Source organism: Xenia sp. Carnegie-2017, unplaced genomic scaffold (genome assembly GCF_021976095.1).
Source record: "Xenia sp. Carnegie-2017 unplaced genomic scaffold, XeniaSp_v1 HiC_scaffold_43, whole genome shotgun sequence".
Classification (NCBI taxonomy): domain Eukaryota; kingdom Metazoa; phylum Cnidaria; class Anthozoa; order Malacalcyonacea; family Xeniidae; genus Xenia; species Xenia sp. Carnegie-2017.
Genome location: NW_025813508.1, coordinates 123,317 through 143,831, shown reverse-complemented (window position 1 = coordinate 143,831; position 20,515 = coordinate 123,317). Strand labels below are relative to the sequence as shown.

Sequence of the window (20,515 nt, the reverse complement as noted above, 5' to 3'; positions counted from 1 at the left end):
AGTCAGTAGGGATACGTGCTGTCGATGAAACCTTGTGGCGTTGACCAAAGCCTCTCTTCTCCCGTGCGTTTCTTTCAGCGAATCCTCTTTGTATACATCCCACTCTAAATCAATTCTTTTAGCTGATTGAAATTGCTTTAACACATAAGGAATGAAAGCAAACTGAGCGTACTCTTCGAACGTTTCCCAAGTTCCAGGTGAAATCATTTGAACAACAACAGTCCGGTCTAAAATAATAACATCGGGAGTTGGTGACTGAACTTTGGTAGTCGGCTCGATACACTTTGTCAAGTCTGCTTTATTACCAGTACTTAAACTTCCTGCTTGTGAGAGATGGTGGCCATGGTTGGTTCTCATATTTAAAGAAATCATCGAGATCACCACTTCGATTTTGACTTGCTATATACAATCTTGAAAATAAAGCACAGTCTAGTTTCAGAGTTTGTATATTTACTTTATCTTTTGATGAAACTCTTTTTCTTCCTGTTTTAAACGTTGGCAGATTATTTTTTTTCAACGTTTTAGTAATACTCTTGCTTCTCTCAACAAATCTTTCTTTAACAAATGCTTGATATTTTTCTTCTCCAAGGGTTACAACATTCTTCACCGTGTCAACAACGGAACTGTTCATCACGTCATTTGTGTGGATGGCAAATAGGTCCTCACTCTCTTCTACAAAAGGATTCCCATCGCTTGAAAATTGGAGACGACATTTGAGACATCTTTATAAAATTCTCTTTGAATGGATGGAGTTTGCTCATGGTGTAGCTGACTGTCTACATGTGTACTCATCTCGAATTCCCTAATTATTCGTGCAATTTTTGGACCTGCAATCATCCATCTCCTTAAAGCTGAAAGGTTTTCGGTTAGTCCCACAGCACCACCTTCTCCTTTTACCACTGCATTAACTTGCTCGTGAGCATGATCTAATGCTATAGCTGAAAACTGTTTCTTCGTTTTATGCACCACAAACGAGAACTGAGAGAAGTGGTTAAAGACGTCAGGATGTTTGAATGGAAGCTCCGAAATATCACGGATATGGACAGAAAGCCATCTAGCATAATTAACATTGTCCAAAGCAAACATCCACGGGACAAGTTGCTTAATTGACTGGAAGTATAAGGAGAAATTAGCTTCCCTAAATGATCGCACTAGTTGTAAACAGAGTAATTCTAGTTCCAAAACTCTGGTCCAATACAGAAACTGAGGATGATCCTTTGACATATCTTCTTTCCAAATGTGGAATTCTTTAGCTTCCCCATTGTCAACTTTTATGAGATACTCCTTATAGGCATCTTGTTGTAGGTAGTAAAGACTGGCTGCTGTAACTTGACGTGCGCGTCTTGTTCTTGCCACACGACTGCAAGCGATGATTGACTGTACAACACCTTGGTTAGCTATACATGCGTTAGTCAAAATTTCGGTCCAGCCACTCCCATCAAGCCATTTCCCTAGAACTTTAAAAGCTGTCATCTCAATGTGTAAGCCACAAAACATTACCACAAATTTATCTTCTCCATGACTGTTTGCAAGAGTCCATTGAATTTGCTTGGCTTAAGCAAATAGGGCTGGTCTACGGCGATAACTGGAGTTTGAGAGTAGTTGACATGACAAACAGCTTATTTAACAACATTCATTGAATGTAATATCATCGCAAATGAATGAGCATTCTCCCGAAACATTGGGAGAAGTGCAATGATTGCCAGTTCGTAAGAGGTTGACGACGTTTTTGACGCTTGGTATGCTGCCCATGAAAAAGTGTCGTCCTTACTCAGGTCTTCCTTTTGAACGAGATGTCGCACATGTTCAAGCCAGTCTTCCTCCGGATCTTGCCTTTTGTTGACGGTGGTAGACACAGTTTGCATAACGGTATGAAGTGGAGGGGCATAAAGTTCGCCACATGTTAGAGTCACTGGTGGGACATTACAAAATGATGGTGGAAGCTGTGAAATTTCTTTGGAACTAGAAATAGACGAATCAAATAAGTCTACTTCTCTACTCTCACCATTTTCATGAACTGTTGGATGCTGCACGAGCGAAATTGCTGTACCGTGGAAAGAGTCTTGTGCACTTGTGGAGCTGGGATTATGATCTATGTTGTCAACTGCTGCAGTTGTAAAGAAATGTGAATTAAAAAAAAAAAATTCGGCATGTTTTTATATAATAGATACACGAGTGGAAATCGAATACGTGTGATAAAAGTCAATGCCCAACATAAAGTTGTGATTAGAGCCATAGAAAATGGCTCTAATCACAACTTTATGTTGGGCATTGATTTTTATCACACGTATTAGATACACGAGTAATTAAAAAAGTCAATATTTACTTTACACTTGATACTTTCATTTGTGAGACAGGGAGTTGAAGTTTTAGACGTTTTCGTGACATTTATAGAATATTTCTTCTTTAATAACAATCAACGTTTTCCGCCTTGACAAACAAACATACAGGAGCTGTCGACAGAATAAAGAAAAAAACTTAATGATTATATCAATTTTTAAGTCAGCAAAAATAAGATCTATTTTCTGGTTTATCCTTACTTGCATGCACATCTAAGAATTAGTAAAGCATTTTTCATGATGAATTGCGTTATGTTTCAGCTTAGTCGAAAAAAAATTGGCAATACTTCTTAGAAACGCCCCAATTTCAAACATCTCAACTTTTTTTATCTTAGGTTGTGTATAGGCAAGAATAGTTTTGCTAAATATCAGTTAATTCGAATAGATTCCATCACAAAGAACTTGTAGAGCAATAGCGCCAAAAGGCACAATAAAGCTTTGCTAATTGAGCTCAGATATAATATCTATAATGTGGGTGACTAGCGGGCATTAGGCGACCAGCCAAATTGTTATTTTACTTAAAATCAAAAGACTCATGATTTTTCGCGCACGTGAAATACTACAAAGAGTTAAATTTTCACATACACCACCCAAAATTTAAGATTTTAAAACTTTCCTAGTTTTTTCTAAAAATAATAGAGGTTCTTCATATTTTATAAGGCTATTATGAACATGACCTTGTAAAAGTTCGTGTGGCGTTTATAGAATATTTTCTTTGTAGACACATTACAATTATCGGATACGAAAATTGTTATTTGACTTTGACGAACAGCTAAATAATTACATATTTTTACTTTAATTGCGTTTATAAGATAGAACTAAGAATTAAGATTTAAGAATATCACCTATCATGACAAAACAATGTAACACTTGAAAAGTTAAGGCGGTGTTGTGTTTCATTGATTCAATTCTGGGTATTTTTAAAAATGGAGCATAATTGAGCAATCCGAAAGATGAAATTAGTTTGGTGGGAGGGTAATCAAAAAGTTAAGTAAGATGCAAGTGACATTTTTATAAACATATATTTCAATGTGTTTGGAAGTATTGCATGCAATTTTCACATAATAACGAGTCACAATGTTTCTTGCAACGTATTTTACGAACGTGAAATTTAAAATCACATTCATAACTTATAACAAAATGAAATTTAACAGAAGAACTCGGAACATTGTCTGTAACATAAAGTTTATGTAATAATCAAATGCAATCTTCCGTGTTTGGATTTTCTGACCTCCTATGAATAGCAAGTAAGAGTTCTGTTTTCTTTGACATCTTTGGTAACTTGTATGTGGCTGTTCTGTTTGTTGATGTGAGTGTGGAAGTCATCAATCTAGTCTGCATGTAGTGCTGTGATTGTGTCATCTACGTAGCAGAACCAAAAAGGTAGTATATGTTTGTATGTCATGAGCGCCCGTTCCTCTATAGATTGCATTACAATTTCAGCAGCTACATTAGAAACGGGTGAGCCCATTGCTGTTCCATGTAATTGTTTATAGTGTGTACCTTTGTACTGGAAGTAAGTCGAGGGGAGGTATGGGGCGCCAAATTGGACTTTATTCTAAACTTACAATACAACATAACATACTAAAATTATACATGGCAAACTTTATATACTTCGAGACAAATCTAAAAAATATATGCGAAACTTTTCATATACGTTCGAAACTTCTTGTATCGTATCGTCAAAATTTATAGCGTTCCAATTTTCATATACGGTATGGCGAACTTTTTACATTGTGTTCCAATTTTCATATACGGTATGGTGAACTTTTTACATCGTATTCCAATTTTCATATACGGTATGGTGAACTTTTTACATCGTATTCCAATTTTCATATACGGTATGGCGAACTTTTTACATCGTATGCCAATTTTCATATACGGTATGGCGAACTTTTTATATCGTATGCCAATTTTCATATACGGTATGGCGAACTTTTTACATTGTGTTCCAATTTTCATATACGGTATGGTGAACTTTTTACATCGTATTCCAATTTTCATATACGGTATGGCGAACTTTTTACATCGTGTTCCAATTTTCATATACGGTATGGCGAACTTTTTACATAGCGTTCCAATTTTCATATACGGTATGGCGAACATTTTTTATAGTATTCCAATTTTCATATACGGTATGGCGAACTTTTTATATCGTATTCCAATTTTCATATACGGTATGGCGAACTTTTTACATCGTGTTGCATAATGCTTTGCGATCCCACTCTGGATTTCATATGAATTTAAATATATTAGTGCCCAGGTCCCAGATTTTTAGAGAAGTGTATTGTTTTGATTTTGACGCCGCCATATTGACAACATGTTTGCATTCGACATCGTGCTATCTTACGGTGGCCCACAGCGGCAATGCAGATATATAAGTTAGGAATAGAAATCAAAGCATTTTGCATGAAATGTTTTTATTATTCATGATATATATTAGTGGAGCAGTAAATATATATTCATTGAGCAGATATATTTATAAAGTACGCAGATATATATTTTCAGTACGCAGATATATAATTTCAGTGCACAGATATATAATTTCAGTACACAGCGTAGATATATATTATCAGTGCGCAGATATATATTTTCAGTGCGCAGATATATATTTGTAGTGCGCAGATATATATCAGATTTTCAGTGCGGATATATATTTAGTACGCAGATATACATTTATGGATAAATTGATATTGTTATAAAATGAAAACATTAAACAAAATGGAAACATTAAACAAAATGAAAACATTAAACATTTAACTATGCTCTTATATTCGAATCCTCTAGTAAAATAATATTCAATCAGAGTTCGCTCGTTTTCTACATTGTTTGTATCAGAATCATGCGAAGGAATGTCAACCATATTGGCAATATTTTGTAAATGCAAATTTTCTCGCAGTTTCTCTTTTGTTGCTGAAACGTTTCTATATTTTTTGTATATATTCACAGTTCACACTATAAATATATGTTTGCGGAGTAAAAATATGTGTCTGCTTGTCTGCTTGCCATAAATATATATCCGCACTGAAAATCTGATATATATCTGCGCACTACAAATATATGTCTGCGCACTACAAATATATATCTGCGCACTGAAAATATATATCTGCGCACTGATAATATATATCTACGCTGTGTACTGAAATTATATATCTGTGCACTGAAATTATATATCTGCGTACTGAAAATATATATCTGCGTACTGAAAATATATATCTGCGTACTTTATAAATATATCTGCTCAATGAATATATATTTACTGCTCCACTAATATATATCATGAATAATAAAACATTTCATGCAAAATACTTTGATTTCTATTCCTAACTTATATATCCGCATTGCCGCTGTGGGCCACCGTACTATCTCGACTTTAAACTTAATAATTCAATCAAAATAAACTCTCACTACATGGCTGAAAATACTGGAAACTTTCGGGCTGCTTTATCAAATCTTGCTCAGGAGGCGCGTAATCTTCTGGATAATTTCGATGATAGAAATACTTTGACAATTTCGCTGCTTTAGAAGAATCATATCATTTTACACTTGTTGTTACGTCGTATCTGTTAATTAAAGTACAAATTCAAGATAGCAAAAGCGTTTTGATTGTTGCTTAATAAGTTGTTTTTATTTCAATGTATTTACTCGGAAATTGAAAGAGTTTCCAATGTTTCAAATGTATTCCCTAACATAGATGGCAAACTTAATTTTTGTTGGCAAACTTAATTTTTGTTGTAATAGTCGACATTGTTTGACAAATTGTTGAAATTAGTCCGGCATATCTACGTATATTATTACATGAATATTACAGAGCAATCTTACACATAGTTACTGTGTGACTTGATATATACTTCAATTGCATTGACATGCGTGATTATCAGGGGCGGATTATCTGGGGGTGGCAGGGAACTTTTCATTTCAAAAGCAATTATATATTTTATACCACCACCATTTTCAATCGAGTATTACCATGTGCGTTTTCATGAAAACATTAAAGTTGAAATTAATTACTAAGTGCATGCTCAGACAAAAATCATACAAATTTTTTTTTACAAAGGTAATAACATTTTCTTTATGCAAGTGGTTCACTCTTCTAAAAATTCGTAAAACATTGCGTTAATGGCATTCACAACATGCATGTACGTGTGAACTTTGTCAAATAAGTTGTTGTTTTGACTTGCTAAAGCTGCAATATAGGCAAACTGATCTTCAGTTAAATTTAGTGTTGTTTCAGGTACAACCACACCAGCTACATTTTCAATTTCATCACGTGCTTCTATTTCATATGATTCAACTTCATTGCTTGATAGTACATTGTCTAAAGTTGAGTTGCTGTGTGTTGCACATCTTACAATGCTTTCTGACCAAAGTTGCAAAGGCGATAGCCCTCCTTCAGTACTGATTCCATGGTGATTCCATTGATTAACAAACTCGTGTAAGGACTGATTAATGACTGTGACAAAAACAAGCTGTAGTGCAAGAAGATGTACCTCATTGGCAGGATCAAGAAGACCTGAATGTTCCATCATTTTAAATTGATCAATATAAGCCTTTAGAACACCAGTAGTAACATCTCTATGAAGCCTTTCAACTCGTTGGTTGTGAACTGAAGCACCTGTGATGATACTTCCCCTGTTTGTTCCACGGCACTCCAACATCATTCGAGCAGCACCCACGTTTTCAAGTCCTTGATCACATCTCACTCTTGAAGGTAATCCATATGAACGACATGCATCTTGGAATAATTCTAAAACTGTGTTTGCTTTGTTGTTAGTAGCACAGCTTAAATATGGTATCAACCTGGAGTAGCCATCAATGGATGTATGAACCACCATTCGCCAGTGAATCATTTTATGGTTCCCGTCGATGTGCCACAGAGCATTTGCACAACCCACATTGTAATTTCTTCTGCGAATTGCTCCCCGCCAACGAAGTGCTGTTCCAACTGGATCCAATTCACGTATTAATGTCCTCACACGTGACCGTTAGACCCTTATATTTCGGCTCCTCAGTGCACCTACCATACGTGTTTGTCCTATTCCTGGAGTAACACTCATAATCTCTTGCATCGTTTCTCTAAGTTCAATGTCACCTATGGTTGACCAAGATTCTTCTACATAAATTTGAAACTCTACACGTTTTCGTTGTAATGTTTTTGTTGAGATACCCAATAATTCAGCGATTCTAGTCCAAGAAAAGTGCAATTCCCTTAGACATTCTACTAATCTCTTAGATATTTCGAGTCGCGGTTGACCTCTTGTGCCTGTGTACCTTCTATGGCAATTGTAGGTTGGAGTATAAGGTATCTGATTCTGAAGGTCGTTGATAAGGTTCTGAAAGAAACTCTGAAGTCGACTTAAATAGAAGGATAACTGGTGCATGTCATTATAAAAACTCGCCATATCAAAATCATCCATAAGATTTAATGCTCTCTGTTTCAACGTGAATACAGTGTCAATATGGCGGCGTCAAAATCAAAACAATACACTTCTCTAAAAACCTGGGACCTGGGCACTAATATATTTAAATTCATATGAAATCCAGAGTGGGATCGCAAAGCATATGCAACACGATGTAAAAAGTTCGCTATACCGTATATGAAAATTGGAATACGATGTCGCAATCCTGTGCATACGTACATGGCCAAGAAAGAATAATGCACGCATTGTACCTATTGTAAATGTTTTCAGCATCATAATTGCGCCTGTCAAATAAACTGAGAAAGAATTTACATACTTCACAAGGATTACACCAAAAATGATTGAAAATAAGTAGAGTAAAATAATGGTCGTTGAAATTGATAAGAGAATTATAGTTTTTATTTCATTGTGTATTATAGACACTGCTTCTGCCTACAAGAATGAAGAAGACATCGGAAAAAGCTTGAAAACATTGTTACCAAAATATGGTCTTAAGAGATCTGACATATTCATAACTAGCAAGCTTGGTGAGTGTCGAAAATATTGTCAATGATCGAAATATTTCTCTCTCCATTGGGAAAGAAATGTACCCTGACGCGCTGGTCGCTTGTAGCACTTGTGATGTACATATTGCTGTTGGTGTGGCGATCTGAGAGACTGAGAATATTAAAATATTCAGAAATCAACCGAAAAAATAGGTGTATAATGTTTGTAAGTATTAGGACTATATAATGCGTTATTACTGTGGAGTGTACGGAATACAATCTCAGTATAATGGCTAACTCAGACCGCCACACCCGGACCAGTTTGAGATATTTTTTCAGCTTCACATTTTGTTGGTCTGTCTAGGACAATTTGTGATGTCGTGTTTTTTTCGTGATACAAAATTTTTCAGCAAGGCTTTTTCATTTTGCGAGCGGATGCAGATGTATGAAGTTTTGATATAGCGAATCAGTTGAATTATTTTTCTCCTATAGGCAATTTTCAATTTGCATGTTATGTCATAGCAAAACCGCTCTGCATTAAGTCAGTTTTTTGCAGTAATTGGTGAAGAGAGGACACGTATTCCTTAATAGACAAGACAGTAAGCGTAAATAATTGCAAGGATCTAGCTACAACAATAATCGTAAAACGGGAAGACGGTTTTTTACTTCTGTACGGTAACTGCTCGATGGAAATTCCAATCTGAAGACAGTTTGTTGTAACCATATTTTTATATTTGTTTAAAGCTCTAAATGATCAAGGTCTTGATACTGCGTACAGTGCGTGTTTACGAGCAATAGAAAACTTCGGATACGAATATTTAGATTTATATCTGATTCATTGGCCTGGAGCAGCGCAACTTAAACGCGAGGATCAATGTTGTAATCAATTAGAAGAATGGTGAAGTGAATATAAAATTTATTCGACCAAATTATCCAGCAAGATCCTGTGCATACGTACATGGCCAAGAAAGAATAATGCATGCATTGTACCTATTGTAAATGTTTTCAGCATCATAATTGCGCCTGTCAAATAAACTGAGAAAGAATTTACATACTTCACAAGGATTACACCAAAAATGATTGAAAATAAGTAGAGTAAAATAATGGTCGTTGAAATTGATAAGAGAATTATAGTTTTATTTCATTGTGTATTATAGACACTGCTTCTGCCTACAAGAATGAAGAAGACATCGGAAAAAGCTTGAAAACATTGTTACGAAAATATGGTCTTAAAAGATCTGACATATTCATAACTAGCAAGCTTGGTGAGTGTCGAAAATATTGTCAATGATCGAAATATTTCTCTCCATTGGGAAAGAAATGTACCCTGACGCGCTGGTCGCTTGTAGCACTTGTGATGTACATATTGCTGTCGGTGTGGCGATCTGAGAGACTGAGAATATTAAAATATTCAGAAATCAACCGAAAAAATAGGTGTATAATGTTTTAAAGTGGTTATATCACGAATTTTAGCCCCCCTTTTTTATGAGCTTAATTGAAAATTTGGATTATTTGAAGAACTATGACATGTCGCTGGACTTAAACAGATAAATATAAGTTGCTTAATTTTGCCTCCAAAATCGGGTACTATTTGCGAATTTTTTACGACGCCATATTGATACTTGTGACGTAGATAGTTGAACACGTCTGTTTCCGTCAATATAATATTATATTATAGAAGGTGATTTTGTTGTCGTTTTTCTTGTCTTAAAAACAAATAATGACAGTTTTTTCAATAAAATATTAAAAAACAAGTTTTCCGGAAAGTATGGCCTCAAATCAGTGCTCAGATAATTCGAATTCGATGTCTGAATGCGTATCTGATTGGAGCTCGGAATCCGTGGGTTATGTCGAGCATTTAAACGACTTCGCATATGACGATGAACCGCTAGCAGGAGATGGTGATGAAGTGCATACTCCAGATGATCCCGAATTCTCCCTGCGACATTAGAACAACGAAGTGATGGCGTAATTCCACTTGGTGAATGGTAAGTTGTTGTTTTCTCCTGTTTGTAATATACATAAAGTTACTTTATAAACCAGAATGCTCACACGTTTCAGGTGTAATTGTCAATGCTGTCATACCGATTTGTTAGAAGGCGCATTAGAGTACAGATGCTGTAAGGAAATTGGACCAGCTTTGCAGAAAATGACATTCGATGGCAGCATTGAGAAAATATCATGCATAACACAGCATGCCAAATTTGGGCCTTTAGTTCATGAGGCTGTCCTTGAAAACGTCGGGCCACTATTGAGAGATAGGAATGGACGTGCTTATCGCCGCCAAGCATCACAATCATTAAATATGTAAGATTGTAAATTGTATGAGAAACAATGTTATAATCAACATTGTTTCATCAACAATAATTAGTCCAACCTTTTTATTTACTTCAGGTACTTGAGAGCTGTGGCATACAGATGGTTGATGAGATGGTTTTGTGGGTCTATGGGATGGGAGAATACTCGGCCTTTACCTGCTTGTGTTTACCACTTTATTCGGAAAGCATATCCAAGTGGTAACACAACAGGTTACATACCATCAGAGGGGCAATGATGGAATAGTCTTGTGCACTGTAGAGACTGTTGACCTTCTTTGCTGAGTTTGGAATGGTCAGGAAATATGCCTAGATGAAAACCAAATAGGAGATACATGGATGCACTATATAAGTTGACATGCAGTTTAATGGTTTGAAACAAGAGTAAACAATAAAACAAATTGGTGCAACTACTGAGAGGTTAAGCTGAAAGAATTAAATGAAAGAATATCTTTTCTTCAATGTCAGTCTGGGAAAAAGACAAAAGAAAAATATATGGAATTAAATCATAGCATAAATGTAAAATGGAAAATAGCAAGCCGTTCAAATGGCGAATCATTTGCTTCCCAGTGCATACTTAAACATGCTCAGCTTCATCACTAGTAGATGGTACTTCCTCATTGAGAGAACATGTTTCCTTCAGCGATGGCTTATGGAGAGTATGTCGAATAATCTACAAAACTTATATCGAATTTACATATGACAAAAGAAAAATTAACATAAACAAGCGTAAACTTACTTGTCTTCGCTTTCGATCGGTTATTTCGTCCTGTAATGGTTCAGGAATCCCAGCCACGTCAATGGTTGGGAAAGCATCTTTCTTCAACCTTGTTTTGAGCTTGACTTACACGCTCAAATTTAGGTCAAAACAAGAATCTTCAAAATGCGCAGAACACAGACACGAGGTAGAGGAAGCCTCAAAACCCGGTCTATGTTTACGCACAAAATTTACCCATTTTCTATGTATTTGCGGCTCTGTTTCTTTTTTAGGAAACAGATGCATCGACATTCCTTCGGTTTTTGAATCATTGGCGCAACTAATTTGATTAGGTCCGCCAGCAACACAGCGTTTTCCTCCGCGTTTCTTATAAAGATTACTAGTAGAACACGCCATGTTGACATATGTGTTCAACTTTCTACGTCACAAGTCATTAGCATACCGATGAAAAAGTTCGCAAAAAAAATGCTGAAAGTCGTGACTTTGAACGTCCGTAAAATCACTTTCACCAATCCAATTTCAATTATAATTGCAGATTTAAAATCACTGAAACAAGGTCTTTCAATTTAGCTAATAAAAAAGGGGGGCTAAAATTCGTGATATAACCACTTTAAGTATTAGGACTATATAATGCGTTATTACTGTGAAGTGTACGGAATACAATCTCAGTATAATGGCTAACTCAGACCACCACACCCGGACCAGTTTGAGATATTTTTTCAGCTTCACATTTTGTTGGTCTGTCAAGGACAATTTGTGATGTCGTGTTTTTTTCGTGATACATAATTTTTCAGCAAGGCTTTTTCATTTTGCGAGCGGATGCAGATGTATGAAGTTTTGATATAGCGAATCAGTTGAATTATTTTTCTCCTATAGGCAATTTTCAATTTGCATGTTATGTCATAGCAAAACCGCTCTGCATTAAGTCAGTTTTTTGCAGTAATTGGTGAAGAGAGGACACGTATTCCTTAATAGACAAGACAGTAAGCGTAAATAATTGCAAGGATCTAGCTACAACAATAATCGTAAAACGGGAAGACGGTTTTTTACTTCTGTACGGTAACTGCTCGATGGAAATTCCAATCTGAAGACAGTTTGTTGTAACCATATTTTTATATTTGTTTAAAGCTCCAAAGGATCAAGGTCTTGATACTGCGTACAGTGCGTGTTTAAGAGCAATAGAAAACTTCGGATACGAATATTTAGATTTATATCTGATTCATTGGCCTGGAGCAGCGCAACTTAAACGCGAGGATCAATGTTGTAATCAATTAGAAGAATGGTGAAGTGAATATAAAATTTATTCGACCAAATTATCCAGCAAGATCCTGTGCATACGTACATGGCCAAGAAAGAATAATGCATGCATTGTACCTATTGTAAATGTTTTCAGCATCATAATTGCGCCTGTCAAATAAACTGAGAAAGAATTTACATACTTCACAAGGATTACACCAAAAATGATTGAAAATAAGTAGAGTAAAATAATGGTCGTTGAAATTGATAAGAGAATTATAGTTTTATTTCATTGTGTATTATAGACACTGCTTCTGCCTACAAGAATGAAGAAGACATCGGAAAAAGCTTGAAAACATTGTTACCAAAATATGGTCTTAAAAGATCTGACATATTCATAACTAGCAAGCTTGGTGAGTGTCGAAAATATTGTCAATGATCGAAATATTTCTCTCTGGGAAAGAAATGTACCCTGACGCGCTGGTCGCTTGTAGCACTTGTGATGTACATATTGCTGTCGGTGTGGCGATCTGAGAGACTGAGAATATTAAAATATTCAGAAATCAACCGAAAAATAGGTGTATAATGTTTGTAAGTATTAGGACTATATAATGCGTTATTACTGTGGAGTGTACGGAATACAATCTCAGTATAATGGCTAACTCAGACCGCCACACCCGGACCAGTTTGAGATATTTTTCAGCTTCACATTTTGTTGGTCTGTCTAGGACAATTTGTGATGTCGTGTTTTTCGTGATACAAAATTTTTCAGCAAGGCTTTTTCATTTTGCGAGCGGATGCAGATGTATGAAGTTTTGATATAGCGAATCAGTTGAATTATTTTTCTCCTATAGGCAATTTTCAATTTGCATGTTATGTCATAGCAAAACCGCTCTGCATTAAGTCTGTTTTTTGCAGTAATTGGTGAAGAGAGGACACGTATTCCTTAATAGACAAGACAGTAAGCGTAAATAATTGCAAGGATCTAGCTACAACAATAACTGTAAAACGGGAAGACGGTTTTTTACTTCTGTACGGTAACTGCTCGATGGAAATTCCAATCTGAAGACAGTTTGTTGTAACCATATTTTTATATTTGTTTAAAGCTCTAAATGATCAAGGTCTTGATACTGCGTACAGTGCGTGTTTACGAGCAATAGAAAACTTCGGATACGAATATTTAGATTTATATCTGATTCATTGGCCTGGAGCAGCGCAACTTAAACGCGAGGATCAATGTTGTAATCAATTAGAAGAATGGTGAAGTGAATATAAAATTTATTCGACCAAATTATCCAGCAAGATCCTGTGCATACGTACATGGCCAAGAAAGAATAATGCATGCATTGTACCTATTGTAAATGTTTTCTGCATCATAATTGCGCCTGTCAAATAAACTGAGAAAGAATTTACATACTTCACAAGGATTACACCAAAAATGATTGAAAATAAGTAGAGTAAAATAATGGTCGTTGAAATTGATAAGAGAATTATAGTTTTTATTTCATTGTGTATTATAGACACTGCTTCTGCCTACAAGAATGAAGAAGACATCGGAAAAAGCTTGAAAACATTGTTACCAAAATATGGTCTTAAAAGATCTGACATATTCATAACTAGCAAGCTTGGTGAGTGTCGAAAATATTGTCAATGATCGAAATATTTCTCTCTCCATTGGGAAAGAAATGTACCCTGACGCGCTGGTCGCTTGTAGCACTTGTGATGTACATATTGCTGTCGGTGTGGCGATCTGAGAGACTGAGAATATTAAAACATTCAGAAATCAACCGAAAAAATAGGTGTATAATGTTTGTAAGTATTAGGACTATATAATGCGTTATTACTGTGGAGTGTACGGAATACAATCTCAGTATAATGGCTAACTCAGACCGCCACACCCGGACCAGTTTGAGATATTTTTCAGCTTCACATTTTGTTGGTCTGTCTAGGACAATTTGTGATGTCGTGTTTTTTCGTGATACAAAATTTTTCAGCAAGGCTTTTCATTTTGCGAGCGGATGCAGATGTATGAAGTTTTGATATAGCGAATCAGTTGAATTATTTTTCTCCTATAGGCAATTTTCAATTTGCATGTTATGTCATAGCAAAACCGCTCTGCATTAAGTCTGTTTTTTGCAGTAATTGGTGAAGAGAGGACACGTATTCCTTAATAGACAAGACAGTAAGCGTAAATAATTGCAAGGATCTAGCTACAACAATAACTGTAAAACGGGAAGACGGTTTTTTACTTCTGTACGGTAACTGCTCGATGGAAATTCCAATCTGAAGACAGTTTGTTGTAACCATATTTTTATATTTGTTTAAAGCTCTAAATGATCAAGGTCTTGATACTGCGTACAGTGCGTGTTTACGAGCAATAGAAAACATCGGATACGAATATTTAGATTTATATCTGATTCATTGGCCTGGAGCAGCGCAACTTAAACGCGAGGATCAATGTTGTAATCAATTAGAAGAATGGTGAAGTGACTATAAAATTTATTCGACCAAATTATCCAGCAAGATCCTGTGCATACGTACATGGCCAAGAAAGAATAATGCATGCATTGTACCTATTGTAAATGTTTTCTGCATCATAATTGCGCCTGTCAAATAAACTGAGAAAGAATTTACATACTTCACAAGGATTACACCAGAAATGATTGAAATTAAGTAGAGTAAAATAATGGTCGTTGAAATTGATAAGAGAATTATAGTTTTTATTTCATTGTGTATTATAGACACTGCTTCTGCCTACAAGAATGAAGAAGACATCGGAAAAAGCTTGAAAACATTGTTACCAAAATATGGTCTTAAAAGATCTGACATATTCATAACTAGCAAGCTTGGTGAGTGTCGAAAATATTGTCAATGATCGAAATATTTCTCTCTCCATTGGGAAAGAAATGTACCCTGACGCGCTGGTCGCTTGTAGCACTTGTGATGTACATATTGCTGTCGGTGTGGCGATCTGAGAGACTGAGAATATTAAAACATTCAGAAATCAACCGAAAAAATAGGTGTATAATGTTTGTAAGTATTAGGACTATATAATGCGTTATTACTGTGGAGTGTACGGAATACAATCTCAGTATAATGGCTAACTCAGACCGCCACACCCGGACCAGTTTGAGATATTTTTCAGCTTCACATTTTGTTGGTCTGTCTAGGACAATTTGTGATGTCGTGTTTTTTTCGTGATACAAAATTTTTCAGCAAGGCTTTTTCATTTTGCGAGCGGATGCAGATGTATGAAGTTTTGATATAGCGAATCAGTTGAATTATTTTTCTCCTATAGGCAATTTTCAATTTGCATGTTATGTCATAGCAAAACCGCTCTGCATTAAGTCTGTTTTTTGCAGTAATTGGTGAAGAGAGGACACGTATTCCTTAATAGACAAGACAGTAAGCGTAAATAATTGCAAGGATCTAGCTACAACAATAACTGTAAAACGGGAAGACGGTTTTTTACTTCTGTACGGTAACTGCTCGATGGAAATTCCAATCTGAAGACAGTTTGTTGTAACCATATTTTTATATTTGTTTAAAGCTCTAAATGATCAAGGTCTTGATACTGCGTACAGTGCGTGTTTACGAGCAATAGAAAACATCGGATACGAATATTTAGATTTATATCTGATTCATTGGCCTGGAGCAGCGCAACTTAAACGCGAGGATCAATGTTGTAATCAATTAGAAGAATGGTGAAGTGAATATAAAATTTATTCGACCAAATTATCCAGCAAGATCCTGTGCATACGTACATGGCCAAGAAAGAATAATGCATGCATTGTACCTATTGTAAATGTTTTCTGCATCATAATTGCGCCTGTCAAATAAACTGAGAAAGAATTTACATACTTCACAAGGATTACACCAAAATGATTGAAAATAAGTAGAGTAAAATAATGGTCGTTGAAATTGATAAGAGAATTATAGTTTTATTTCATTGTGTATTATAGACACTGCTTCTGCCTACAAGAATGAAGAAGACATCGGAAAAAGCTTGAAAACATTGTTACCAAAATATGGTCTTAAAAGATCTGACATATTCATAACTAGCAAGCTTGGTGAGTGTCGAAAATATTGTCAATGATCGAAATATTTCTCTCTCATTGGGAAAGAAATGTACCCTGACGCGCTGGTCGCTTGTAGCACTTGTGATGTACATATTGCTGTCGGTGTGGCGATCTGAGAGACTGAGAATATTAAAACATTCAGAAATCAACCGAAAAATAGGTGTATAATGTTTGTAAGTATTAGGACTATATAATGCGTTATTACTGTGGAGTGTACGGAATACAATCTCAGTATAATGGCTAACTCAGACCGCCACACCCGGACCAGTTTGAGATATTTTTCAGCTTCACATTTTGTTGGTCTGTCTAGGACAATTTGTGATGTCGTGTTTTTTTCGTGATACAAAATTTTTCAGCAAGGCTTTTTCATTTTGCGAGCGGATGCAGATGTATGAAGTTTTGATATAGCGAATCAGTTGAATTATTTTTCTCCTATAGGCAATTTTCAATTTGCATGTTATGTCATAGCAAAACCGCTCTGCATTAAGTCTGTTTTTTGCAGTAATTGGTGAAGAGAGGACACGTATTCCTTAATAGACAAGACAGTAAGCGTAAATAATTGCAAGGATCTAGCTACAACAATAACTGTAAAACGGGAAGACGGTTTTTTACTTCTGTACGGTAACTGCTCGATGGAAATTCCAATCTGAAGACAGTTTGTTGTAACCATATTTTTATATTTGTTTAAAGCTCTAAATGATCAAGGTCTTGATACTGCGTACAGTGCGTGTTTACGAGCAATAGAAAACATCGGATACGAATATTTAGATTTATATCTGATTCATTGGCCTGGAGCAGCGCAACTTAAACGCGAGGATCAATGTTGTAATCAATTAGAAGAATGGTGAAGTGAATATAAAATTTATTCGACCAAATTATCCAGCAAGATCCTGTGCATACGTACATGGCCAAGAAAGAATAATGCATGCATTGTACCTATTGTAAATGTTTTCTGCATCATAATTGCGCCTGTCAAATAAACTGAGAAAGAATTTACATACTTCACAAGGATTACACCAAAATGATTGAAAATAAGTAGAGTAAAATAATGGTCGTTGAAATTGATAAGAGAATTATAGTTTTTATTTCATTGTGTATTATAGACACTGCTTCTGCCTACAAGAATGAAGAAGACATCGGAAAAAGCTTGAAAACATTGTTACCAAAATATGGTCTTAAAAGATCTGACATATTCATAACTAGCAAGCTTGGTGAGTGTCGAAAATATTGTCAATGATCGAAATATTTCTCTCTCCATTGGGAAAGAAATGTACCCTGACGCGCTGGTCGCTTGTAGCACTTGTGATGTACATATTGCTGTCGGTGTGGCGATCTGAGAGACTGAGAATATTAAAACATTCAGAAATCAACCGAAAAAATAGGTGTATAATGTTTGTAAGTATTAGGACTATATAATGCGTTATTACTGTGGAGTGTACGGAATACAATCTCAGTATAATGGCTAACTCAGACCGCCACACCCGGACCAGTTTGAGATATTTTTCACCTTCACATTTTGTTGGTCTGTCTAGGACAATTTGTGATGTCGTGTTTTTCGTGATACAAAATTTTTCAGCAAGGCTTTTCATTTTGCGAGCGGATGCAGATGTATGAAGTTTTGATATAGCGAATCAGTTGAATTATTTTTCTCCTATAGGCAATTTTCAATTTGCATGTTATGTCATAGCAAAACCGCTCTGCATTAAGTCTGTTTTTTGCAGTAATTGGCGAAGAGAGGACACGTATTCCTAATAGACAAGACAGTAAGCGTAAATAATTGCAAGGATCTAGCTACAACAATAACTGTAAAACGGGAAGACGGTTTTTTACTTCTGTACGGTAACTGCTCGATGGAAATTCCAATCTGAAGACAGTTTGTTGTAACCATATTTTATATTTGTTTAAAGCTCTAAATGATCAAGGTCTTGATACTGCGTACAGTGCGTGTTTACGAGCAATAGAAAACATCGGATACGAATATTTAGATTTATATCTGATTCATTGGCCTGGAGCAGCGCAACTTAAACGCGAGGATCAATGTTGTAATCAATTAGAAGAATGGTGAAGTGAATATAAAATTTATTCGACCAAATTATCCAGCAAGATCCTGTGCATACGTACATGGCCAAGAAAGAATAATGCATGCATTGTACCTATTGTAAATGTTTTCAGCATCATAATTGCGCCTGTCAAATAAACTGAGAAAGAATTTACATACTTCACAAGGATTACACCAAAAATGATTGAAAATAAGTAGAGTAAAATAATGGTCGTTGAAATTGATAAGAGAATTATAGTTTTTATTTCATTGTGTATTATAGACACTGCTTCTGCCTACAAGAATGAAGAAGACATCGGAAAAAGCTTGAAAACATTGTTACCAAAATATGGTCTTAAAAGATCTGACATATTCATAACTAGCAAGCTTGGTGAGTGTCGAAAATATTGTCAATGATCGAAATATTTCTCTCTCCATTGGGAAAGAAATGTACCCTGACGCGCTGGTCGCTTGTAGCACTTGTGATGTACATATTGCTGTCGGTGTGGCGATCTGAGAGACTGAGAATATTAAAATATTCAGAAATCAACCGAAAAAATAGGTGTATAATGTTTTAAGTATTAGGACTATATAATGCGTTATTACTGTGAAGTGTACGGAATACAATCTCAGTATAATGGCTAACTCAGACCGCCACACCCGGACCAGTTTGAGATATTTTTTCAGCTTCACATTTTGTTGGTCTGTCAAGGACAATTTGTGATGTCGTGTTTTTCGTGATACATAATTTTTCAGCAAGGCTTTTCATTTTGCGAGCGGATGCAGATGTATGAAGTTTTGATATAGCGAATCAGTTGAATTATTTTTCTCCTATAGGCAATTTTCAATTTGCATGTTATGTCATAGCAAAACCGCTCTGCATAAGTCAGTTTTTTGCAGTAATTGGTGAAGAGAGGACACGTATTCCTTAATAGACAAGACAGTAAGCGTAAATAATTGCAAGGATCTAGCTACAACAATAACTGTAAAACGGGAAGACGGTTTTTTACTTCTGTACGGTAACTGCTCGATGGAAATTCCAATCTGAAGACAGTTTGTTGTAACCATATTTTATATTTGTTTAAAGCTCTAAAGGATCAAGGTCTTGATACTGCGTACAGTGCGTGTTTAAGAGCAATAGAAAACTTCGGATACGAATATTTAGATTTATATCTGATTCATTGGCCTGGAGCAGCGCAACTTAAACGCGAGGATCAATGTTGTAATCAATTAGAAGAATGGTGAAGTGAATATAAAATTTATTCGACCAAATTATCCAGCAAGATCCTGTGCATACGTACATGGCCAAGAAAGAATAATGCATGCATTGTACCTATTGTAAATGTTTTCAGCATCATAATTGCGCCTGTCAAATAAACTGAGAAAGAATTTACATACTTCACAAGGATTACACCAAAAATGATTGAAAATAAGTAGAGTAAAATAATGGTCGTTGAAATTGATAAGAGAATTATAGTTTTATTTCATTGTGTATTATAGACACTGCTTCTGCCTACAAGAATGAAGAAGACATCGGAAAAAGCTTGAAAACATTGTTACAAAATATGGTCTTAAAAGATCTGACATATTCATAACTAGCAAGCTTGGTGAGTGTCGAAAATATTGTCAATGATCGAAATATTTCTCTCTCCATTGGGAAAGAAATGTACCCTGACGCGCTGGTCGCTTGTAGCACTTGTGATGTACATATTGCTGTCGGTGTGGCGATCTGAGAGACTGAGAATATTAAAATATTCAGAAATCAACCGAAAAAATAGGTGTATAATGTTTGTAAGTATTAGGACTATATAATGCGTTATTACTGTGGAGTGTACGGAATACAATCTCAGTATAATGGCTAACTCAGACCGCCACACCCGGACCA

The 20,515-nt window shown here is 35.6% G+C and overlaps 1 protein-coding gene across 1 annotated transcript in view; it reads left to right on the top strand.

Moving 5' to 3' along the window:
- Positions 1 to 20,515, top strand: part of LOC124456178 — a 65,604-nt gene that overhangs the window by 22,618 nt on the left and 22,471 nt on the right. The window contains exons 4-12 of the mRNA XM_047006680.1: positions 8,179 to 8,286; positions 9,402 to 9,509; positions 12,819 to 12,926; positions 14,034 to 14,141; positions 15,255 to 15,362; positions 16,476 to 16,583; positions 17,696 to 17,803; positions 18,914 to 19,021; positions 20,131 to 20,237. Of these exons, the coding sequence (XP_046862636.1) occupies positions 8,179 to 8,286; positions 9,402 to 9,509; positions 12,819 to 12,926; positions 14,034 to 14,141; positions 15,255 to 15,362; positions 16,476 to 16,583; positions 17,696 to 17,803; positions 18,914 to 19,021; positions 20,131 to 20,225 (959 nt within the window). The 3' untranslated portion in view covers positions 20,226 to 20,237. The remainder of the gene's footprint in view (positions 1 to 8,178; positions 8,287 to 9,401; positions 9,510 to 12,818; positions 12,927 to 14,033; positions 14,142 to 15,254; positions 15,363 to 16,475; positions 16,584 to 17,695; positions 17,804 to 18,913; positions 19,022 to 20,130; positions 20,238 to 20,515) is intronic.